The 26714-nt window shown below is 37.0% G+C and overlaps 1 protein-coding gene across 4 annotated transcripts in view; it reads right to left on the bottom strand.

The window, feature by feature from the left end:
- EPM2A (EPM2A glucan phosphatase, laforin) overlaps positions 1 to 26714 on the bottom strand; it is a 116121-nt gene that overhangs the window by 16900 nt on the left and 72507 nt on the right. For all 4 annotated transcript variants that reach the window (XM_074333685.2, XM_074333684.2, XM_019744462.3 and 1 more), the window contains exon 2: positions 26140 to 26314. In XM_074333685.2, coding sequence (XP_074189786.1) covers positions 26140 to 26201 — 62 coding nt within the window. In that variant the 5' untranslated portion in view covers positions 26202 to 26314. The remainder of the gene's footprint in view (positions 1 to 26139; positions 26315 to 26714) is intronic.

Genomic DNA, 26714 nt, shown 5'->3' with positions numbered 1-26714 from the left:
CCACAGTGCAGGTTCCATCACTAACGGCCATGAGTAATGACAGAATAACTTTTTCCTGAAGTAAAAATTAGCACTATTTTTTGTCCATAGGAAAACCACAGGAATGATGACAGTGTATAAACACAGGCTTCTGTTTATTGCTTATCACACCAAGAAACCACAACTACTGAATTGCAGTGCCCTCTTCTTAGCCATACAAACAGCACCATTTCAAAGATGGAGAAAATGGATTTTGCTGAGGTTCTTCACAAAATCCAGCTAAGAATTTAGGAGCAAAAAAATGATTAGCACATTTCCTAAGTTGTCTGCATTTACCTTATTTAATATTTTAGGGCAATTCAATGTGAAATTGAAAAGTGATCTGGCTTTTAAATAATGGGTAAAGAAAAAAGTCCATCAGGCTTATAATTTAGATCTCATTAGTGGGAAAGCAAGAGAAACATTACAGTCAACCTCCAATAAAGCTCCAAGCTTCATTAGCACATACAGTTCCTTCTGCAGAAAATTTGTTCTCTGGTGTCAAGTTTTAAGTTATTAATGCCAAATTTCTAACCCAAAAGAGCGCTTGTAACAGACTCCAGCTAAGGCTGAATAACTTGCTCAAAGACAAATTCTAATTTAGAGAGTGATACAAATTAACTTTTTTACCAAAAAGTAGTTTTATTACAGTTTGCTCATAGACTATAGTGTATATAGAGCACATGTTAATTTCTATAAATGCAGTTCGCTTCTTTTAATATTTTTTGATGTGCTATGTAGTTTATAACCATGTGAACCAAATATTTTTGACATGTTCTTTTATTTTCTACACCATAAAATGCCATATAATTAATTATGAAGATCTGCTACAGGTTGAACTGTGTTTCCCCAAAATTTCTATGTTGAAGTCCTAACCCCCAGCACCTCAGAATGTGACCTTATTCATGGCGAGGGTCTCTACAGAGGTTATCAAGTTAAAATGAAGCCATTAGGGTGGGTCTTAAGCCAATATGACTGGTGTCCTTATAAAAAGGGGACATTTGGACAAAGACTAATGTCCAGAGAGACATGTCTAAAGACATGTACAGAGAGAAGACAGCCATCTACAAGGTAAGGACAGAGGCCTGGAACAGACCCTTCCCTCACAGCTCGCAGAATGAATCAACCCTGAAGACACCTTGATCTCAGACATTTAGCCTCCAGAACTGTGAGACAAGAACTTTCTGTGGTTTAAGCCACCCACCCAATTTGTGGACTTTGTTATGGCAGCCCCAGGAGATGAATACAGGGTCTAAATACTCAGACCTAAAATACATACATTCAATCATCTAGACTCTTCAAATATCCGTGCATCAGGTGAACTTAAAGGAAAGCATTTTAATAGATATTTTCACCGTCCATCCTGATGTCTGGAATTCTACAAATATACCAAACATTTGATTGTGGTACACAAATTGTCCTCTTATACACAATACTACCCACACTCCTTCCTACTCAAGTCTCTCAGTCTATCACCTGGGCACCTCCAATATGGCGGAAGAGGTCATCAGGCCACGGTGGACATTTGGCTTCCTTCCTGGCCTAGTAACTCAGGTCTAAAGCTCTGCGATGTCTAGTTTTGCTAAATACAGTAGTCTTGGGCCCCTTTGTTTGGCTTTCAGAGAATGTACCTCAATGGAGAATCATCTGAAAGTTATAAGAGCACAGTCTCTCAGACGCGTAACATAAGAGGCCTAATGTTACGCGGGGAGGGAGGCTCACTATTTAGAAAAATTCTACTAATCACAGAAAACTTTAAAAATCTCTTTAGCCTTCTTCCTTGATTTCCCATCTGCAGGGAGCCAAATAGCTATTTACCTACTGACTTTCGTTGGTTCTAGAACATTCCTCTTTTCCCTTTGTTTACAGTGCTCACTGGCTTTTTGATGGGAACCTAAAATTCCCTTTTGTTTTATACTTTAAAGTATGCAGTCTGAGATTTTACATACAATGCTGAAAATTGGGGAAAATATACACATGGGCTTGAAATTTGTGGGCTATCAAGGAATTTAAATAGTTAAGAACTCTGATGCAATGAGCAGTGCTGCATTCAGGGGTGTCAGAAATTAGGTTCCAGAGAGACCAACAATAAACATCTCCACTCCCCTAGGAGATGTGAGTAGTGAGCATGTCAGGGTCAAAGAGATGCAGAATTAAAAGTATTGGAATATTGGGACCTACAAAATCCCTGGGAAGTTTTGCTTCTTTCATTCAGCCTGGAGTCAAGGCACAAACAGTCTATTTTACAATGTCCAGAGAGAAGTACAGTCAATAAGCCCTTCTAAGGATGTGCAGATCAAAAAGACTTCTGTTTTCTCTAAGTTACCATAGATCCTAAGGGTCCATAGATCTATGAGAACAGGCCATGTTCCGTGATACTTGGCCTAGTTATGTTATTTCTAACTAGGAAAGATATTCAGTAAACATTTGGACATGTATTCCAATACAATTCACAAGGAGAAATAAGTACCAATCAAATCCAAACTATAACTGTCATATTTAAAGTGGTAAATCTCAAATAACCCTAATCACCGTAAGAGTGCATTGAGTTTTATGGTACTCTTACATGCAGTTAAGTCATTCTGGCAAGACCTTCACAATACTGTTTTATTTAAGATCATCCATTCCACTGAGCATACTTAGCTTCTATTCATTGAAGTGTTTAATTGGTACAAATTGGTCTTAAATTTTTTAAGCTAAAATTGCCTCTTCCATGTCTCACTGCCCAGGGCATTGTCATCCCCACCTTCTGCTATGCAAGTGCTTAGATATGGTCAAGATTTTTCAGGAAAGTTATTTGCCTTCACAATTGGGCTTAAGTGTGTGGGGAAATGTTTGGATGTCAAACTTTTGAAACTTATCAGACATCTAAATCATCTGTCCCTTACATAATAGCCACAGGCTCCTATTAAGAGAATTCAGTCCAGCAGCCCTAGACCCAACATCTATCAAGGCCCATCTGACACAACTTATATTTCACAGAGACAGTTTGATGTACACTTTCTATCTCTGTCTCAAATTACATTACTAGGTGGGAGCATGTATCCTATTGATCACTTCCATTAGCCTATATACTCCTAGTTTACTGTTATTCAGCTTCTGTTTCCTTTATAAGCTCGGTGTCCTCCACAAGCTTTTTAAGTGTGACGTTTCACAGAGTTCCAAACTCTGGTCTCTATTCAATTTATAAACTCTTACATGATCTCACTAATATACATTGCCATTTACATACCGGTAAGTTACAAACCTATTACCTTAGCTCAGATCCCAATGCTCTATTGGAATTCTCCACTCAAGTAATCAACCGAACTCCTCTTTCACCATCTTCTTCTCTCTTGTTCCCTACCCACAAACCTAATTCTCCTCTATCATTCTTGATCTCCTAAATTGTGCCACAGCCACCCAGACACCAAAACCAAGAAATTTTTCTTAGTTCTTTCCTCTTCTTCTCCCTTCTAGTCGTTAATGCAGTCACATAAGTCAATCTCCGAAAACCTATCTGGTTCTCCATTACTATTGCTTTTCTTCAGATCCTCAACACTTACCGGGTGAATTACACCAAGAGCCTCCTAAGTGACTTCACAGTCCGTCTCCTTTCCAGCACGTAGCTAGACTGAGCTTTCCAAAACACAAATGTGATCATATGACTCCACTACCTAAAATACTGAGGTGATTACCCATCACTTTCACATGAAGTCTTGAGTTTTTGGCCTGACCCTTTGGAATATAACACCTACCTATGTCTCTACTTCTGCATTCCCATAGGACTCCCACTCTCCAATTTAGGAGAGATACTTGTAATTCTCCTGACATGCCACATACTCTCCCTTCCCTGCTGTTCCACCTCTTGGAATGCATTTTCACTGCTCACCTCTCTGATTAAGCCTACTCGACCTTCCCTGATCCCCCCATGGCTCACTTAGCTCCTCCTTCTTTGTGTTCCTATAACATATACTAATGATCACACACTTTTATTTCACTCTGGCCTTTCTCACTCTGAAATTTTGGTTTTCCTGAGCATTTCCTCCTCTGTACTCTGAGCTCCTTGAGAAGAAAACTGATGTCTTATTGATCACCATATTCCCAGAACTTAACATCATATCCAGCATGTAGTTAGCACTTAAAGGTAAATGGGGGAGGGGTGGTTGCTTCAGTGGTTAGAGCACAGTGCTCATAACACCAGGGTCGCTGGTTCGATTCACATATGAGCCAGTGAGCTGCCTCCTCCACAACTAGATTGAAAAAAAAAAAAAAAAACAACGACTTGACCTGGAGCTGATGGGTCCTGGAAAAACACATTGTTCCCCAATATTCCCCAATAAAACAAAATAAAAAAAAAGTAAATAGGTAATTGAATAAATAAATGAATGAACCACCAAAGAAATGTCTTGACTCAAGATATTTGGTTCATTCAACTATTATCAACTGAACAGCATTGCTGTGACTTTTGAGAAATTGTGGTAAAGGTATTTTCAACTGTGTTATACCAAGGACACTCATATGTTAAATTACTCATTGAAAATAGTTCAAAATAACAATTTTCTCTGCAGACAAATGTGAAAGCTCTTTTTAGCCAGAATATAAATTACGTCACTCAACTTGTTTCCTTTTTTGCCTTAACTGCCAGAAAATTTGAAGGCAAATTTTGTGTTCAATAGTAGTAATTAGACCGTCTCAAGTCCCTGACAATTTCTATCCCATTTGCTCTCATAGATGGTCTATTTCTATACTAAATTCTTCTACTACACATGATTTCTTTTCTGAATTCTTCTGTTATACATTATTATAATACTTGTAAGTAGGTAGAGGATGGTGCCGAAACCTAATCCTCCAAAACACTTGTTTCTTCCGCCGTAGGCCCCAGGCATTAAGCAGCCACATAAAAGGCATAGACCGGAATCTGTCCGGGCCACACAGACTTGTAGCAACCTGTCAGAACCCCCGAGTTTTTTGATCAGTCTGATTCTGTGTATGTCGATCCTCAAGTCCCACTCACATAAAACTGATTGAACATTACAGCCGCCGGTACGATTTATCTGCAATAATAAAGTTCCAGTCATGCTTGGAATGTGCTCACATTTTTATTAATTATAACCCATGAACCATAGTAATAAGTTTTGTTTCATGACATTTAGTATTTTAAATGTTAGCTGTTAATGCAAGTGGACAAATTTAGCAGACAATAACAAATGTGGTTCTCCAGCAGTGATTCGCAGCCTTGGCTAATACTAGAATCTCTTGGAGGTATCGTTAGAAATATTGATACCACATCCTCAATTAATGCAGAATTCTGAGTCCACGGGGTTGGACCCAGCATCATTTTTCCAAGCATCCCAAGTGATTCTAATGTACATTAAGGTCTAGTGATCACTGATTTTGAGCCTGAAAGCGAGGTCAGAGTTGGAGGTAAAGATTTGTCATCTTTTCCTTGATAGAGGATTGCCTAACAGAGTTTTTAAAAGTGAAAATAATTCTATCTTTTAAAAAATCAAACTGTACATTTACCCCATTAAGTGAAACTGGTTATAAAATCAGAACTTAAAAAGGGGAAATTAGAAGTGATTACTCATTTTTTAAAGGATTTTCTGTCTTTATAAAGGATTAATTTAAGCATTTTTTTCAAGTACTAGCTACTGATTTAATTGATTTGTAGACTTAATCTCAGTTAATAATTACACTTGTGATCTTTGCAAAGTCACTGGAATCCCTCTAGACTTCACTTTTCTAATGTGTAAACTGAGAGAACTGGATTAAAGAAGCACTTTCTCAACTCACATTATTTCACAGAGGTATCCAGATGTTATGAGGAGGTGGCACGGTGGCTGAGGGCACAGACCCTGGAGCTGGGCTGCCTAAATTTTAATCCCGGCTTCACTAATTATGTTACCTGGGGAAGATTAATTAACCTTTCAGTGCCTCAGTTTCACAACTATAAAATGGCTTTAACAATACTAATACCTTATAGGGTTGTGAGATTAAGTGAAATCATATATGAAAAAGGATTTACAACAGTCCTGGGCACATAGTAAGAACTATTAAAGCATCAGTTATTATTCTAATGATTAATATTACAGCCCCAAAAAACTCAGGGTCTTAAGTATGCTAATGTGTTGACGAGCTTCTATGTAGGGGACATACCGTATAGCATTTCAAAAATGCATTTGACCAGTTAACATTTGGTTGCAGGGGTACAGCTCTCTATGGAGCAGACTTTGGAGAAGCTGGACTACATGACTGCTATGATTCATCTCGATGTCTTAGAGGCTCAAAAACTATGACCCACAGGCTAAATCCAGTCCACCATCTGTTTTTGTAAATAAAGTCTTCATGGAACATTGCCATGCTCATTTGTTTACATATTGTCTATATCTACACACTACAACAAAAGAGGTAAACAAATAGTCACAAGAGAAAGCATATGGCCCACAAAGCTTAAAGTACTCGTATATCCTGTCAGACCCTTTACTGAAAAAGTTTGCCAGTCCCTTCCTTAGATGTGTAATGTACTGGAAAGCCTATAGCTCTTCCCCATAGTAACTTAATCATCAAGACACATCTTATTTTATGAGTGGGCGTGTCTATTCTGTTGACCCAGCTGGCTGGAGGGAGAAAGGAAACAGTCTCAGTGTGGGATGCAAAGACAGAGTGGCTGTAGTGGTGAGAAGTTCTTGATGATATGGGCCGGAAAGGATACAGTGAGGATCACAGAGGAAAAGCTGCTGATGGGGAAAAAAACAGAAAATTGGGAAAACAGAAGGAAATCTAAAGGTCTTACCCTGGTTAAAGGTGCTGATGTAAGATAGGCACTTTCTCCCATCAACTCCCTAAAAGTCTACACACCCTCCCAAAACTATTTGATTTTCTTATAGGGTAGGTATCATTACTCTGTTTTATAGATGAATAAACCAAGGCATGTGGGGTTTAAGCAATTTCCCCATATCAAAGGTTGAGCTTGTAGACAAACCTAGTTTTATTGCCTCAAATATTCCATTATGCCTCAACTGAAGTTTTTCAGTTCTAGAACTTCTCTTAAATGCAGAGAAATGCTACAAAAATCTGATGACCAGGATATCTTATGCACTACATAAGATAACTGTTTATCATTGGACAAAGCTTTACTATTTCTACCCATACTAATAATCTATTGGTCTACACAAGTTTAGACCAATACACAAGTTTGGGGGGATTGGGGGAGAAAAGGGCAGGCAAGGTGAGATAAGGGACCTGCCCGCATCCTGCATAGATAGCAACACTGATGAAATTTATCTCACCAAAAAAAATAAAGAAGGGGACTCATTCAATATGAATAGAAACACAGGAAGTGATGGAAGAATAGACAAAAATGCACTGTTTGAAATGGCAGCTGCAAACCTTATCTCTTATATTCAAGAGCTGCAAAGACTAGTCAGCTTTTCTCAGCCAAATGTGAATTAGAAGAAATATAATTTAGTGTTTAGAAAATATGCCTAATTTACCACCAAAGCTATACAATTTGTCTTGAAGGAAGGAATTCTCCATCAGCTTTTTAAAATGAGGGTGATTAAGTAGACTACAATATACATCCAGTGTCTTTTCTTTTCATTATTTGTGGCACCCTGATGAAAAGTAATTATGCTTTGGTGAATTTTCCTCTTAGATGTAATTTGGGCCACTTATCTGAGATCCTCAGAAGGGAGCTGACTTGACAACTAAAAGAGAACACCTGTTTCTATCAATGTAAAGGAAGCTTTCCCCGTCCTCTGCTTAGCAATGCATAGCATTTCTGCAACCAGAAATACTGAGTGACGTATTAATGAATTGCCTTCTCTATCCAGCAAACAGGAATTAAATGGTGTGTTTTTAATATACACCATGTACATAAGGAGAGAGAATGGTCATGGATATAAAACAAGCAAAAGAGAAGCGCGCGTGTGGCCATGACAGAGAGAGCTGAGTCACACTGATGGCCGCCCTCTTGACCAACGCACCTGTAATAAGCTATTCGGATGCTTTTTTAAAAAAGTCTCGTAATTTGGGATTCTTTCATTTTATTAAATAGGTCAAAGGGGATCTGCAGAAAATGTTGTGTATGTTTTATTGTTTCCAACACCTACTGTGCATGTGAAAATTCTATCCATCCTCTTCTCATTGATATTAAAAGTAGGCGGCTGGCACCATACTTTTGATTCACAAAAGGAGGATGATTCCATCGCTTTATAGAAACACTAAATAATTATATTTTCCGACTAAAAGCTGTGAAGCTTCAAATATACTTTTCAGTATTTACTTGTTCCTTTTATACTTTTATTACTTTGCTTTTCCATCCTGTATTAACAAACATCAAAAAGAACTTCCACCAATACAACCATTTGGTCTTATTGCATTCTCGAAATGAACGTCAACAAAGAAAATACGTATAGCACCAGATATCTAAAACTCAATTTAGGTGGATCCACAGAAAATCAGTTAATGGAATTCAAAGAAATTTGTTTTTCTTTGCATATACTTTACCATCCCTTTTTGTTTGTCTTCAATAATTTTCTGATGGAAACTATTGAAGGGAAATGCTGCAAGAAGTTATTTTGGTTGTTTATCTTTGTAACACGTTAGGATTTTTGTGCTCTATCAATTTTTTAAAAGATTTTGCAAAACTGAGCACATGAAATTTAAAAAACTTTCTACTGAAACATAATACACTTTAAAAATTGAAATAAATCTCTTATAAGCTGAATATATCCATATAGCCAGCACGCAGACCCACACGCAGAACTCCTCCTTCCACTCCTGTCCAGTCATTACAAGGAGATCCACTATCTGGACTTATAACACATAGAAGAATTTTGCCTATTTTGGTGAGTTCATGAACTTGGATTATCTTGCTTAATCTACAAGCAAGAAACAGAGACATGGAGACATGGGGCAATTTGTATAATGCCATGCAACTCTTGAAGAACAAAGTCTAGACTTTTCACCGAATATGCTTTCCACAGCGTTGTCTGTTCTCTTAAAGCCTTTCTAAAACCAGACAAAAGAGAGATCCATATGACAAGACTACCATTTTTGCATATTAAAGTAATTTCTGACAACTTGAAACATAAGAATTAAAAGATACTCCCCCTGAGTCTTTATCCAAATAAGACCTTTGATACTGTCTCCACTGATCTCTAGGAGCTCCTCATCCAGGAAGGCAGATTAAACACAGGAAAAACAACTAAGACAAGAGATACATCACAATCTTTAGGGTGATTTTTTGCCTGCTCAAGTCATAGCTTCTATGATCAAGGTCAAAAACAATCCAAGGAACTCTTCAGTAATTTTGGAGCATGTACTCAGCACGCAGGCTTTGAAATAGGTTGAAGGGTATAAAGGTAAATAAGATATGGTTCCTACTATTGAAAAACTCACAGAAAAGTGACACCAGTCCTCCAAGATAATATCTGAGAGGTAGAAGCCATAATTTATTTTCAAATTCACGAAACATAATGACTTCAATAATAATAATGTTAAGATCTAAAGGACCCAAATTTGCAAGAAATATAGTACTTGATGGGGATAGTTTTGATTAGGCTTTAGATTTCCCTAAAGGTTTAGAAGAGAATTTCAATTTTGTTAGGGACTGCCATAGGTAAAAATCTTTGGTTGGTATTTCTATTGAAGTGTTCCCATGAAACCAAAAAAACTACTAAAAAAAAAACATAATAATAATAATAATAATAATAATAATGAAGAGAAAAGCACATTGGCATTCACTGATTCAAAAACTGTTTTTTAAGTTACAAATACATAAATTTATGACATTAAAATTAACTACTATGTTACAAAGCAGGAAACAAGTTTAGTCCTTAGTGTTGAGAAGGTTTTTTTAAGAGTCACTATTACTGGATAGCTTTAGGTTTTTGAACCAAAAATGCAGTCTGAGGTTTCAGCTTAGACCTGTTTTTCTGGCAATATTGGAAAAGGAAATGTTCAGAGCAAATCCAGAAACCTACTAACATGAAAAAGTGTAGGGAAGTTTTCAGTTAAAGCATTAGGTTTCAAAAATCGATAATGCTGATAAAAATGCAGCCAAAGAAAACTCAATAAATTCTGCTGCAGAAATCTCAGAAAGTATGTCTAATTTGGCCATGTTCATGTGCCCAATGCACTTGCAAAAAAGTATATGTAGTAAATATAGGAGTCCTCTTCCACATCCCCTAATTTTAATTTCTGATAATTAGTTTTTATTTTCATTACGTTTTTTTTTTTATAATGAGACAGCATAATACTTGGACAACAGTCCTTAAAATCAAACAGTCTTGTGTTTGAGTCTCAGTTCTGCCACTTACTATGTTAGTGTGGTGAATGGATTCAACTTCTCTATGGTTTAGTTTCTCATCATTAAAATGGGGTTATTAACACCTTATTACAGAGTGTTGGGAGAATAACATGAATTAGTGCAAGTAGTTACTTAGCATAAGCAACTGGTAGCTAGTAGATGCTCAATAAAATTGTATTTACTTTCTTACAATGTTGGTGTTTTCAAGTGTTTCCCTGCTACCTATGACTAGGAAAAATACATAAACAATAAAAGACTAAGTAAATATTAGCATCTTATAGTTCCATTTAAAATTTTCAACAACTAAAAGTAAATTCATTTTCAGGAAAAATGGCAGCATCGAAAGGCTGGGAAAACCTGCCTCCTAAAACCAAATACATACACATAAAGTCAAAACAGTGAAGAACGTATCACCACATCTGCAACTAAGAGAAGAACTCAATTCATACTACTAACCTCAAGAAGTGGTCAAATTGTATTAATAAAATCATTTGAACCAAATCAAAAGAATCAGCACATTAATTTATCTCATTTAATCATGGCAATAGCCTATTAAGGTAAGTTTTATTATCATCTTTAGCTTACAGATATACAGGTATTTCACAGCAATTAGGTAATATACCAAAAATCCTACTGCTAGAAAGTGGTACAGCTGGAATTAAAACCTTGACAGTCCAACTCAGAGCACATGCTTTTAAGGACTGCATTACATAAAGTGAAATTAATTGGTAAATACAGCAAACAAACAAAACAAAACAAAACAAAAAGAAACCACCCACACAAAACAGGCACACATGTACTCTGGATTCACATCAGGCTGACCAAACAGTGGTCCAAGGCAAAAAGGCTATCTGCACCGTACTGATTGGTGACAAGCCTCTGAGAGCCTACAGTCCTGCGCAGGATTAGCTCAAGACATTAGTTGGACTGATTCCTCTAACGTGGACATGTCAGGGTTCCTCGAGACCACTTCTGGTTCAGTGATTTGCTAGAAGATCTCATAGGACTCAGCATATGGTTATACTCACAGCTGCGATTCAATCAATGAAAGGATACAAAGCAAAATCAGCAACAGGAAAAGGTACATGGGAAAAGTCCAGATAAAACCAGTTGCAAGCTTCCAAGAGAATCCCCTCCCTGTGAAATTGCACCAGGACGTGCTTAATTTAATTCCTCCAGCAACAAGTTGTGACAATACACAGAAAGTGTTGTCCACCAGGGTAGCTCCTTAGATACTGTTTTTATTGAGGGCTGCTTAGCAAGTACCAAAAGTCTAGACTCCCAGAAAGAAGGCAGGTGTTAAGCATAAACACATTCTTTGCAGAGTTGAGGCACAGTGAGTCATTATTATTTGGGGATAGTTATATATCAGTCCAGGGGACCATTTCCTAGCCAAGTTCCCAGAGAACAGCAGAAAAGCCAACCTTGCAAAAAAGCTTTTCTAAGACTAGGAAATCTCAGGCCTGCTCTAACATTTTTCTGCACAGTGAACATGAAACATTCAGCCGCCTTGATCTAAGATTCCCACTACAATTTGACATCAATTGACCCTATAATATGCCACCACAATTCTAAATTACTAAAGGTTTTTATCATTTAGATTTCTTCACCTTTCTCTACTCCCACCTGCCTGCCCATTCTGTCCACTGAAAATTATACTCCTGACAATTAGTTACTTCTGAAGAACATTCCCTCTGATTGCCAACAATACATGGTCAGACTCTCTGGTACTCCAGAGAACGAAAGAGGAAAGAAGTCATTGTGCCTGAGGGTAGCCAAGCTACAACTCTATAGCAATACAGTTCTCATTTCTTCCACCTGACCCCCTGCCACCATACAAGACCTACCCATGAGTTCTAAAAGTTTTGGATAAATCCCTAGATGGCAAATAATAATGAGCCATTCAATTTCATAAAGTTCATCACTCAATCTGCACACATAACCATCAGTTATATGCAAGGCATTATGCCAAAAGCAGTGTATAAATATGAACTGAACAGACACATATCCTGTACTGAAGTTTATAGTCTTCTTACGGGAGAGTTAAGATGCCTCATTTAAATAACTTTCCTATACAATAAGAAGTGACTGGTTACATATCAAAGTGTAGGCACCAAGCTGGGAAGACAACAGTGAACGTAACAGACAGGGTCTTTACTCTCATTGCCAGAGAATCATCCATGGGAGAAGGGGCTTGATCAATATCCAGGTATGTCAACATGATGACATGAGGCCAACATCATGGAAAACCAATGCTGTTGTGACAGTGCTGTTGCCCAAGACTCTATATGAAACTATATGGGATAATTTCCTGACCCATTTTAACTATTTATGCTCTTATTCACAGAATGCCATGCGCAGTATTTGGAGTCTGAAAAAAAATCCCTGCTCTACAAGGCTACTTTGATAGCCTGGCAACATGAAATTTCCCCAATCTTATAGATAAAAATGGTCAAAATTCAATGTTGTAGTGCCAAGGGCAAAATATTCTCTTGGGTCTTATGTTTATTAGCTTATCTTTTAGGAAATGCTACAGTTTTTTCGGTGTCCACTAATAAAATAAGGTGGATTCATTATAAAAATGTCTGTAATAGGTATAGAATCAACACTAAAATTTGAAGAGTGAGAAACTACAATAAACAAAAGAAATCCTTCATTATTTTTATTTTTTTAATTTGAGAAATTTAATCCTTCTGATTCTTTTTTTTTTTCAAGCAAGCGTTGTAATTTTTTATGGAAGCTATGCTTCCTATCCGACAGGATTTATTCTTATCATTAGGTTGTGTTCAGTGTTTCTTTCTGACCTTTGCTTTTTCTCATGTACGTTCTTCCCTATTCTCTTCCTTCCTTCATTCCTTCTTCTATGCTAGCTTCTCTTACGCACTTGTTTCATAATCTGAGATCTGACTTCCAATATAAGTGGCATTTTTGTAACAACTGGTTTGGTCAATTGGGGTCTGGAGCTGCTATAGGACGGCTTTTTATTACAACTTTAGGAACACGCAGCAGCCTTTGTTAAGATTTTCAAGTTCATTTTAAGGACCAATTTCATGCTGTAATCAAGACTGTCATTTCACTCTTAAAACAGCAGAAGATTTACAATCCCTGTCCCCAGAGTCTGCTGAACTCAGACATACAGGCACTCAGGTGATACATCTCATCGGATTGCCCTTCAGCTATGTCCTAGACTGATAATACTGAATTCCATCAGCTTAGTAGATCCTAAGACTGTGTTTGTTTCCTCCAGACAGAGTTTGTATACTCTCTGGAATAAAACTTCATTTCCTTAATTTTTCTCAGTATACTAGCTACCTTTATGTGCACTCTATATTCACTATTTTGATTTTCCCCAAAAAAGCTTTTTGCACTAGCAAGAAAGCAGCCCATGACAAATATTTTTAAATAAGTTAAAGAAAGTAGTCCAGTCAACAAGATGAGATACTTTAAGCCAAAGTTGGATATTAAATACTGTTTGCATCTCTCCAAGCATGCAGTCATATTTCACCCTCTCTTTATTTTGCATTTTATCTATCCATGTTTCATTACATATCTGACCTGTTCTGTGCTCTATAGGATTTTTTTTTTAAGTTTACAGGCTTATTTTTAATGGAGATCTGCAACAGCCCACGGCAGCACACAGCAATTCACGGCAGAATACAGCAGCTCATGATGGTTGCCGGCCACACCCACTGGCTGACAGCCACTCACGCTGGTCACTGGCCGCTCAAGGCAGCCCAGCTCCAGGGAGAGCTGTTGTTCACAATCTTAGCTGTAGAGGCCGCAGCTCACTGGCCTATGTGGGAATCGAACTGGCGACCTCGGAGTTAGGAGCACGGTGCTCCAACCACCTGAGCCACTGGGGCAGTCCAATACTATATATTTATTTAATATAAGTTTACATGATATAGGAGCCTTCATAAGGAAATGAGGACGAGAAGTTAAATCTGAGCATTTTTATACCAGCTTTGATGAAGTGTGGAAAAATGCAATAGGACAAAAGGATATAAACTAAGGGCAGTAAAATGGGAGAAACTTATCAAGGCCTGTGAATTTGGGTTCCTCTTAGTGTTTGGAGGTAAGGATGTGCCTGTCGTCCAGTTATAGGGAGGGCACCTCTAACATGAGGGTTTTATCACCTGCTTTAAGGGGAGGTCTTAAAGTCCTTCCTGTAAGTACTGTTTCTCAAATTAACCCTCAGTTTAAAATATTCAATGTCCCAAAGGGCCATATTCTGGGGTAGCATGTTCTAACCCCATCACTGTGAAGTTGGATATGCTTGAAGATTAAAAATCATGAGAGGCCTTAACTCACTCTGAGTCCCAAAGGAGATGTGATAGAATATCAGTCACTTGACTTACAAGCTAAAAAAGGTTACTATGGGTAATTTCTTAGACGTTACTATATCTTGGGTCAAAAATCTACTATAAAATTTTTAAGTATATGTCAATCCAAAAGATTGCAATGCCTACCAACAAGATTTCTGTATGGGTCTAAAATTATTACTCAGCTATGCTCCCAACATAGAGCAAGGCAAGTCACATAAAACTCTATGATCGTACGTTCTGGACTTGTGCCAGGCAACAGTCCTGTACCCAACCCTCTACAAAGTTTTATTTTTTAATAATGATGAAAATCTAAAGCACAGTGTTAAAGATAATGTTGTACTTTACACAGAAGGCATTTTTTGTACTTCAACAGTACAATTATTGAAAAGATTTTAGTTGGATGAGAAAATAAGAATGTGACGTAAATAAAACTTTTATTAATTTCCTGACTTCATAAAATTTTAAGGAAGGTCCAAGATGGCGGATTAGGTAAACGCTATGCCTGCTGTATCCCAGGATCACACCAAAATTACAAATAAATTATAGGACGACCAACCTCAGGAATAATCTGAAGACTAGCTGAACAGAACTACTATAACTAAGGTTATAAAGAAGAGGCCACACTGAGACTGGTAGGAGGGGCAGAATCGCAAGATGGGCTGATGCCAAACCCACACCGTGGTTGAACCCAGGGAGGGACATCTCGGTGGTGAAGGTCCCCCAGAGGAGGGAGGGTTCCCAGCCCCACCATGGGCTCCCCAGCCCAGGGGTCCAATGCCGGGAGAGTTTCCACAACATCTGGCAGTGAAAATCAGCGAGGACTCTTGTCTCCCCATCCCTGTGAGACAGAAGGCAGCTGGAAACCTAGGCACCCTCTTAGAGAGCCCACACACAGTCTCTGGTGGAGGGGCAGCAACTCGAAAGGCGCCAGAGACATATGAGGACAGACTGAGTTCTGTGGCTTCAAGACAAGGGATAGAGAGACAGCCGCCATTATCCCTTGTGGAGCCTGACTCAAGTGTAATCTACAGGACGGCGCTATCCTTTTTATGTTGAGCTCTCCTGCAAAGGGCCAAATCTGAGACCAAATTGGTCTGGTAAAATCCACACATGCACACCACCTTGGTGATGCCCTGGGTCCCTGCCCCACCCAGGTAGTGCTGCTCTGCCAGGGGCACTCTGGACTGAGTGCCCAGCCCCGCCCCACAAGCTGCGGAAGACCTTCACAGCAGCAGAAAGCCCGCGCGCGGCAGCCTAGGAAACTTTTGGCGTTAGGCAGTGAGCCGTATCCTGCTCTGCAGCCTCTCTTGAGCACCATTCAGATATTTGCAAGACCAAGGTGAGCGGTGGCTAAGATGCATTGTTCTAAGGGCATTTGACAAAGTGGTCACAGGCCAGGCACTGGCACAAGTAAACTCGCAGACATTATCTGTAGTAATATTTCTACTGATATAGCTCCTCGAGCAAGGGGAACAAAAGAAAAAAAATAAACAAGTAGGACTACATTAAATTAAAAAGTTTTGCACAGCAAAAAAAAATCAATAAACAAAAAGACATCCTACTGAATAGGATATTTGCTAATGATACATCTGATAAGGGGTTAATATTCAAAATTTAAAAAACAACTCATGCAACTCAACACCAAAAGAACGAACAACCCAATTTAAAAAAATGGGCAGAGGACATGAATAGACATTTCTCCAAAGAGCACATACAGATGGCTAATAGACATATGAAAAGATGTTCAACATTACTATCATCAGAGAAATGCAAATAAAAAACACAATGAGATACCACCTCACTCCTGTCAAAATGACTATCATCAAAAAGGGAACCTTTGTGTGCAGTTGCTGGGATTGCAAATTGGTGTAACCACTATGGAAAACAGTATGGAGTTTCCTCAAAAAATTAAAATTAGAACTATCTTATGACCCAGCAATTCCACTCCTGGTATTTATCCAAAGAAATCCAAAACATTAATTTGAAAAAATATATACATCCCTATGTTTATTGCAGCACTATTCACAATAGCCAAGATATGGAAACAACTGAAATGCTCATCAATAGATGACTAGATAAAAAAAGTGTGGTATAATTTCTTCTAAATACTCCATATATATAAATGGAGTATTACTCTGCCATAAAAAAAAAATGAAATCTTAACCATTTGCAACAACATGAACGGACCTAGAGGATATTATGCTAAGTGAAATAAGTCATACTGAGAAAGAAAAATACCATATGATCTCACTTATATGTGGAATCTAAAGAACAGAATAAACAAACAAAACAGAAATAGACTCATAGATACAGGAGGGGCATTGGGGGGATGTGTCAGAAAGGTGAAGAGATTAGGAAGTACAAATTGGTAGTCACAAAATAGTCATAGGGATGTGAAATACAGTATGGAGAATATAGTCAATAATGTAAAAACTATGTATGGTGTCAGTTGGGTACCAGGCTTATGGGGGAGATCATTTCATAAATTATGTAAATACCACTGCACTGTACACTTGAAACTAATATAAAATAATATTGAATGTCAACTATAATTACAAGAAATAAAAATATATATAGTGACGGGATGTAAAGTACAGCATAGGGAATACAGTCAATGGTATTGTAATCGCTATGCACGTTGCCAGAGGGGTAGGAGACATGTGGGGGGCTATCACTTTGTGAGGGGTGTAAATGTCTAATCATTGTTTTGTACACCTGAAACTAATAAAATAAAAAATTTAAGTACCATGGTCTCGCCCTTTTTAAAAAAATTGTTCCTAAAAATTAAATAACTAAATTTTGATAAGCAAAGTCACATTTAAAATGTAGAGAAATTTCAACAGGAATTCAAGACCTAAATTCACTCCAGGCCACTTAAAGAAAATAAGTTAAGAAGAAGTCACAGAGAAGTAAAAAGTAATTTAATTGGATTAAGATTATCATAGTAATATGATAGTAATATCATAGTAAAGATTATCAAAGCTTCTGAAGAAGAAACACTAGGTCCTGCTTAAATTTGTGCCCCTAGTATCTAGTTTCTGGCAAAAAGTAGGTACTCAACAGTTGAATGAATTAATGAATCAGTGAATGGAATAAACACCAAAGTCACCTGATTACCATATTAAGAACAGAAAGTACAAATCTTTTAAATATGTGTTTAGATATGGACTTCAATCTCATATTGTGGCCACGCAGTAAAGTATCCAGCAGAAAACAAAGACAGGGGGGAAGGACAGTAAGAGGAAAGAGGGGACAAGAAAAGCCTGAGGGATGGTAGGAGACAGACAGGAAAATAGAGGCACAACATTAGAGACAGTGGAAGACAAAGGGGTGGCAATGGGGGTGAGAGAGAGAGAAGTAGCCTAGAAATACAGAAAAAAGGTAGAAAAATAGAAAAGGTGGCAAAGAATAAGGACAAAACCTGAGAAATAAAGGTGTATTTGTAGGTAATGTTTTATAAATGCCATTCCACAATCTGCAGTTCGTGAATTGCACAGTTTAAACTTCTCATTACTCATCTCTGAAATGTGAAATAGCTAGTTAATTACTGTTCATGGTTTTGTTTTGTTTCTTCTTTTCCTATCCTCAATTTTTCCTCGTCATTGTGGCAGTTGCCAGGACAGAAACATTCCTCAGGTATTATTAATTCAGGCAGGGAGAGATCCTGCCTCTCAGCTCTTTCCTGGGAATGTCTAGTCCTCTAAATGAAGGAATCCTTTCGCAAAGTGAAGAACACTTTTGTTATATAAATAAATACCATGCAATTTCATTATTATTTAAGTTGAAAAATTCTAAAAGTATCTAACATAATACAGGGCACATGGTATAAAATCAAAATGATACATACTTCCAAATTAAGTTTTTTAAGTTTGTTTAGTTTTAAGTAGGGAATAATGTTAATCTTATGAAAAGGGTATTTTGAAATTTGGCATTCTGGTGTTCAAATCTATTCCTATAATCAATTAATTACACCTATTTCCAGCTTCTATGATATGATTTGTATCATCCTTTTTACTCGTCTTGACTTAATTAACAATATCTGATTCGAATCTCTTGAATTAAAGTACAGCTCTCAAAACCCCATCAACTGTAAACAGCTATTATTGTGGCTGAGGGCCACTGATCAATGCATTGCTAATCTCAGAACAGTTCTTTCACTTTCACTGCACCCCTGGGCTTTGTTTTCTTTGAAAAGCTCAGAAATAACAAAAATTCACCTTCATGGCCCTAAGCAATGAGACACACAAGGGGCCCTATTTCCACACCTCTGGTAACATCACAAACAACAGATTATTCAGAGTGAATTTTCAAGGGACAGGGCATGTTTCACAAAGACCCGGGATTTAAAAAATTATCCCTGTCACCACCTGCTACCACAGAAGAGCTGAACAAAAACTGGCCAAGTCCAGAAAAGACATCAGTGTTCCTTCATTCTTGCCACTTTTTTCTCTGTCTTTCTCTTTTTTTCTTTCTTTCTAACATTTCTAGGATATGACTAAGAACCAACTGTAAACATACAAGTAGCTTAATGGCTACACATAGATTTCACTGTGAACAAAATGATTCCTGATACTTTGTATAAATCTATTATGTGTATAACAAATTGATCATGCTTCTCATCAATTTATCATTTTTGAGATGCTTTATTTTCATTCTTGATTGATCATTAATTTTAGTGTTAGGTTTCTCTTCCCTCCTACAACTAAACAAAAAAACAAACAAACAAACAAAACAGTCTGGAAATAAACTCTTAAATCCTTGAGGAAGTCACCATTTAAATAAATTCTCTGGTGACTTCCTTTTTAATGCAAATATGACTCTGAGCTTTGGGACTTCATATATTAAATTTCCATAAAACTTCGCATGAGGAGTCACGCCTAAGTGTAACTAAGCTGGAGTAGCAGCAGAAAAACAATGTGATGTGGTTTATACTGAAAGATCCTCTCATAAAATGCCTTCGTCTAACATCCACATGCCTATTCATATTGTGGATGCAATAAACCGACCTGAGGATATGGCACAGTTATGGAAATGCAAGCAAAACATTAAGAAGATTAATAATAATTGTCTCAGAAAAACAAAACAGCCAAACAGGAATCTTAGGGAAGAAAGGGGTATTTCAACAGGATCTGCAATCTAGAGAATGGGGAAGTGAGATAAGCAATGAATACAGTGGTTCAAGATTGTAAGTGGGAAGGATAGCCAGGCAAGTTAAACTACAAGGCAAAAGCCTGAATAAATATCAAAAATTTTAAAAAATGGCATGAAAGCTCCAGGAGAGAGGAAAAGGTTTCCAATCCTTATACTTAACCCAACTTATCTAGACTTATATAAGTTATATAAGTCTATACTAATATGTCAGAATATGGAAAACTATATAATCAATTTTAAAATTTGATTAGTGAAAATAAGTAGGATTATTTTGTCATTTGTTTGTGTCGAGATGTGTGTTTTGATGGTAGAATGCTGTGTTACAAGAAAATGGAGGCCCCGTCTTACAAGGAACAAATAGAGGTACATGGAGGGGGATCTGGGAATGGAGGCTGCTGGCCTTATGAGCTGGTATGAACTCAGAGTAGTACCTTGCTTCCCGGTTAGCTCCTCTACAACAGGAGGTGATGCTGTGTAAGATTCCTTTTCTCTCACAGTCAGAAGTAGATGAAGGTTATAAAGCAATATGTGGTTTTACTTGCCCAATATAACCCTTGCACGACATCTAAAATCTACTCCCTGCTTTCATTAGCCCAGACCCTAGAGTCCTGCCCTAACACTCTGTCAAACACATCATGGGGCCTGTGGGTGGAAAACAATCCTTTTATTATAAAATGGAGAAGCTGTACAAGTAGATGTTATCAGTGTGTGTGTGTGTGTGTGTGTGTGTGTGTGTGTGTGTGTGTGTGTGTTTCTATGTATGTGTGATACACCCAGCTTTTTTTCAGAGCAATGTTTACACATGCTAATTAATTAAGTTATTATTGTCCTCACTACTGATTCAATTATCAGGAACAAAAGTCTACATTCAGAGAGAAAAATTAAAAGGACTTAGTTAAAGAATGGGAAAGGCATTTTACAACTTATCAAAGCATGAAAATAAAGATCTCACTTTTCAAAAACAAGTCTGGGAACAGAAAAGTTGTAACAGGGCCTCTATGACACACAAATAGCCAAAACCCAACTGACTCTCATACATAGTAAGGAACATATGCATTGGCTACTCTTTCCTAATTGATCCATCACCCGTGGTTTTGATAATCCTTCCAGTTTGTTCAGCCAAAGGTGAGACTACGCTCTAAGAAATTAGTCTTTTTAAACCAACTTAAATGGTCACAATTAATGATTGCAATGTGATCTAAATATATCATGCCTGTGGAAACAAGATAGGAACATCCCCGGATGTCTTCACTGACTCTAATATAAACAGATCCACATGGGTCTTCCTGAAGTGGACCTTCCATAGTGGTCAGCATAATGAATTTAATTCTAACTCCGAAAAACATGGTGCCTAATGCCCAGCCTACCAAAACTCCATTTTAGCACGTTACTTAGACTTCTTTCTGATCTGTCTAGAGCAGGGGTGTCCAAACTTTTTTCAACGTTTTTCACCAAGGGCCATATGCGGTAAAACACACAAACAGCCGGGCCACTCACTCGAGGTAAAGTACGTATTGCCTCACCTGGTTTATTTAAGTAAACTAAATATATTTTTGGAATTTGCTGTGGGCCAATTAACAATGGATTGTGGACCGCAGTTGGCCCGCGGGATGCAGTTTGACACCCCTGGTCTAGAGTCACACAGAAAACAGTAGCTTGTCAAAAATATTCTGTCTTCTGTGTTCATTTAACAGGTGAGAATAACTCTTCTTTGGTTGTCATGGCTACTGCAATATTGGAATTGGGAGAGTCTTGTAAATATTAAAATTCATGAGTTAGTATACTTACATTCCACTAGTTATCCCATCTACATATTTCATTCAAACCTAAAACTCCTCTGTCCTCTTATTCTCATCTGATGACCCTGCTTCTTATTTCACTAAGAAAAAGATGAAATCAAAAACTGAACTTCCACATGCTGTCACGACTACACTGACCAACCTGCATCCATGCCCAAATGCTTCACCTTCTTCCCACACCCATGAATGAACAGTTTGTTCTCCTGGATTCAGTTCACTCTTGTTTACACAAAGATTTTGCTCCTACAATTCTCCCTTTCCCTTTGTTAATCATTAACTTTTCTCAACTCTATGGGATAATTTTCATCAACATCAAAACATTCTGTAATAGCTGTCATCTTATAAATTACCTTCCCCTACCCTACATTTCCTCATTTTTCTGCTCTTTTGTAGTAAAAATCCACATTTTATAGTAAAATTGCTATATTTTACCCACATAATGATTTAGAAATCCAATTTTCTTAATTTATATGATAGACTATTTCCTCTTCCTTACTACCATTCTTATAGACACAACCTGAGATCTGACAATCAAACTCTGTCCTTCAGTCACGCTTCTCTCTCATTCACTTGTGACCAAGATATTTTAATCATCATTTTAAAGGACAATGTGGTTGATATCATACAAGGCAGCACAGAACACAGCTGCTTCCTTTATAATTGTACGGATTCCACAAAAGCACTATTGGCAAAAACTGTTTTTCCCATGAACTTTAACAGGCATGGTTTAAATGACTCCTAAGAAACAAGAATTAAAGGGTAGGTGTGCATTTGTCCACATTACTATTAGGATGCTAATGTCTATCACTAATATTTTTGATACGATGTTGAAAATAAATCATCTCTATATAATTATATATAATATGAAATATACAATCTATTTATCTAATATATGTAAATATTTCATATAAAATATGTATTTTAATCATAAGAAAAGGAGGTTATCCATCAATTATCTTGACCTTATAAAATAGGAAGAGTGTTATTTATATAGGGAGAGGAACTCTTCAACGAATCTCTCACATTCAATTAATACTCAATAAAAATCGTTGCCCAATCAGAAGAACTCAACAAGAAGGAGGATCATGCTGTTTTTCTTTCCTATACGAGCATGAATAATTATAATCTTGGTATTTATGCTTTTAAAAACTCTCAAATAATTCAATCAGATGTAATGGCCAATTGAAAGCAGATTCTTCTTTTGGCCAATAACGTCTTGATTCTCATCTATAGAAGTAGGACAATGTAATTGGGTGCTACTGCACACAGAATTTTATGGCCATTCTCTATTTACTCCAAAAGAGATTTCCTGTCAAAGTTTGATTACAAATATGACCAATGTAAAAATATCATTTTATAAGAAGCATACATATACTGTTAAATATGTATTTGTATAACGGCTATAAAATTTGTATTTCCAAATACAGCTTCTGTAAAGTTGGGCTGACTGTACGTCCTAGGCTACAAAAATGGAGGAGAGTGCCACCTAGAGGTAGCACTGGTAGATCGCAGGCATTGGTCCCTGGGTCTGAAACAGAGAAGCTGATTATGAAGTATAGTCAGTGTTAGGTCAATATAACATATTAACAAAATGTCACATACGCCTGTTTTTTGTGGGGTTTTTTTTACTTAACTTTAATCCTTGATTATTTCCAGAACTGCCTTTAGTATTATCTAGTTCAACCAGGTCACTGCAAATCAGGAAACTGAAATCTCCAACTGGGACAGGACTGTCCCACGGTTACCCAGCAGTAAAGGAGAGAGCTGGGCTGGCACCCAAGTACCTCGTTTTCTCTCAAAAGTGATTAATTTCATTCATTTTGGAAAATGTGCTAGATAAAATTGTATTTTAAAATGTGCAAAGTTATTATTCTACAATGTTTAAAATAATTTTGAGTTTTGAAAATTACTGTGTACCTTTTCTTTATAAGCTAAAGGGGCAGCAAAGTTTAAGCATGCTCTTACATTTTCTAAACTGTAACCTTTTCAAAACAGTACAAAGTGTGATGTTTATAAAAAGTCTGATTTATGTCTCTTAAAATGTGTTTAATTGTCAATAAGCCGTTTTCAAGATACAGAAATTATAGTCCCTTTCTTTAGAAATTGAAACACCTACTTGAGGAGCAAAGGATCTCTGAGTGAGAGGCGTGCCCCACACAGGTCCTCCTCTTTTCATTCGGGGTGGGGTGGCAGGAGCGCCCAGGTGGATTGTCTGCTTCCGGTCTACACAGGGAGACATGACCTGCCCATATGCACACAGCATATACCAACACTCTCATAGGTATAGAAGCTAGTAACGGCCAAGGGAACTCATGCCAGCCACATTTAATAACCTAGTCTTTCAATATAATAAACATGAAAAACTAAGAATTACCAGTTATTTTTAAAACTAACATGACAAAAGAGAAATATCAAATGAATAGAGAACAACTGATCCAGGAGAAAACAAGGTAGTTCTATAAGACATGAGAATTTTTAAACAATTCACCACAGTAACCTATGAAGGATTAAAGAATATGTCCATTCATAAACTAAAGCAAACTAATATGCAAAAAGGGAATAACAGAATAAATCAGAATCCATGAAACTTAAGAATACAATTATCAAAATTAAGAAAAAAAATTAGTTGAGTTGGGGGGAAAAATTGAAGTAACCACAAAATGTAAAGAAATAAAACCAGGTGAAAAATATTTTTTAAAAGTCTAGAATACGATATAAATCCATGAAATCCAACAACCATCTAAGGAATGTCTTTTTTGACAGAACAAAGACAATAGAGGGGAAGAAATAATCAAATAATAGAAGAAAAGCCCTACAGCCTAAGACATGACTTTTCAGATAAAGGGTTCAACAAATGTGGTTCAGGATAAGTGAAAAATCACCCGTAAACACATCCTCATTAAGTGTGAGAACATCTCAAGGGATGCTCCTTCTCATTCTTTTCTCTGGATCCTCTCAATTGTGGTATTTTCACTTCTTCTCTTCTATATTGCACTCCACTGCTAAGTGAGCTCATCGAGACTCATCACTTTGAATGTCATCTATTTTATCTCTCCATTTCCAAACTCTCCCCAAAACTTCACACATTAAATGGATTACCTTTCTGCAATCTAACATACTTTTCAATTGTAATAATGTCTAAAACATAATTTTTATCTCAACCCCTATTCCAAATTGCTCATCTCCTAGTCTTCTCCATCTCAGTAAATAGCAACATCATTAATCCAGTTGCTCAGGTGATAAAATCATGAGTCACACTTAACCAATCTGTTCCTCATGCTTTGCCTCCTATCCATCTGCAAGACCAGCATCTAACATGAATTCGTAAGGAAGGTGTGTCCAGGAAGAAAACTGATCCCTAACGCTATGTTGGCGTTGGCATTCTCTCTCTCTCTCCTATCTCTCACAACCCTATTACTATTCTTTCTCATTCAAAACCATACCATTTTTAAAAACATGAGAATGCATCTCTTTGTTTATGGTACAAACACTGCATGTTCTACAGTAAGTAGTATATACATACTATTGCATATGTTGGATATTGGTTTGAAATTTGAAATCATCAAAGTATGAAAGACTTATTTATATTTACTAAATTAAGTGTAAATTCCATAAACCTTGAAAATGTAAAAGCAATGAAAAAAAAACAGGAGTTAATAGGTAGAAGTAGATATGGAAGACAATACGGGGGCAATAAATCTCTGATCTTATGCAGTAGGAAATCAGGAGGCACTGTCAAAAATGTCAAGAAATAGAATTTTTATTAAGTTAAATACCAAAAACATTTTAATGAGCCTGGTACGGATTGGGAGTGGGAAGAGAGGACAAATACAAGTGAACTGAATTTCTCATCTCATAGACGGAAATCAATAGCTATTTTTTAATTAATACATTAACAAAGTATATGCATATTATTCAAGACTTGGATTTAACCTCCAGAAAAACTAACCATAAATGTTTAAATAGAGTTAGGTGTGATGAGTGGGAATAAAGTATAGTGAACCTTACTTTATATTTAGCATCCTCTTGGGTTCAAATTTTTAATAGGGCATATACTGCTTAAATAGTAATTAAATAAACATAAATAAAAATTAATATAATAATAAGTAATAGAGCACATGGTGACATCCAATCTAGTTTTATGTCTAGATTTTCACCCATGTTTATTTGAATAAGATTTTATACAGAGATACCCATTTTCGTTTTACTGTTGGTCAGTAGCATAAAAGATATAAATACTGATACAGGATATTTTCATCCAGTTTTTATTTTTAATCCACTAAATACAAAGATTGGTTAACCACTGCTCAGTCAAATTACGTTGATGCCAGCGTACGCATTTAATCAAAGAATTCTATAAAAAGGGTGCTTCACATCTAGAACCAGAAAAGCTCCCACACTGATTCACGGTAATTTATCTCCTCAAAGAACTGAAGACCTAGACACCCCTCTGAAGGGAGACACTGCAGCTGTGAACACAGTAAATACTTCCATTGTCCTAATGCTACCTCTTGTACTATTTCTATGCTTGTAAACACGGCACTATTTTTACCTTGAATAATGCATGGCTTGGTGGCCTGCAATATTAAAATAGAAGTCTGTTGTGTGCTTCATCTCGTTGGTGTGCCCGGTGGCCTCGATCCAGTGTCCTATTGGGAGACAATAAACATCTTCCACCAAGTTGTTTTCATCGTAAATACAACAACGGTCGTGGTGAGGCCCATTGCCTACAAGAAGAAACGACAAACAGAGCAATTAAATCAAGGTTTTGTTTAAACAGCCACAAAGTAGCTGACACAAAATTAATAATAAGATGAAAAATATAAAGCTGCTTAATCTACACATTTCAGTATAAATAAACAGGCGAGAGTGAAAGGGAAAACAGTAGAAATCCGTAAAAAAGTTAGTTATGAATGCCATAGAGTTCTGTGTTCCCTTTGAGTACGTGGGTATTTCCAAAAGCGTATTAACTCTTTCAGAATTTCATGGTACTTCTCAGTGCCTTAAGAGCCTCTTGCAAATTATTTTGCAGCCGAATAAGCTGCTGAAAAGAGCTCTTAAAGCCATTAATGTTCCTGTATTACATACTTTTAATTTTCTCATACGCAAATTCACGACTAAAATCAG

Source organism: Rhinolophus sinicus, chromosome 2, assembly GCF_057876585.1.
Source record: "Rhinolophus sinicus isolate RSI-liver-muscle chromosome 2, RSI-T2T, whole genome shotgun sequence".
Lineage (NCBI taxonomy): Eukaryota > Metazoa > Chordata > Mammalia > Chiroptera > Rhinolophidae > Rhinolophus > Rhinolophus sinicus.
Note: the sequence above shows the minus strand (reverse complement) of the source record. Positions and strands in the feature narration are given on the sequence as shown.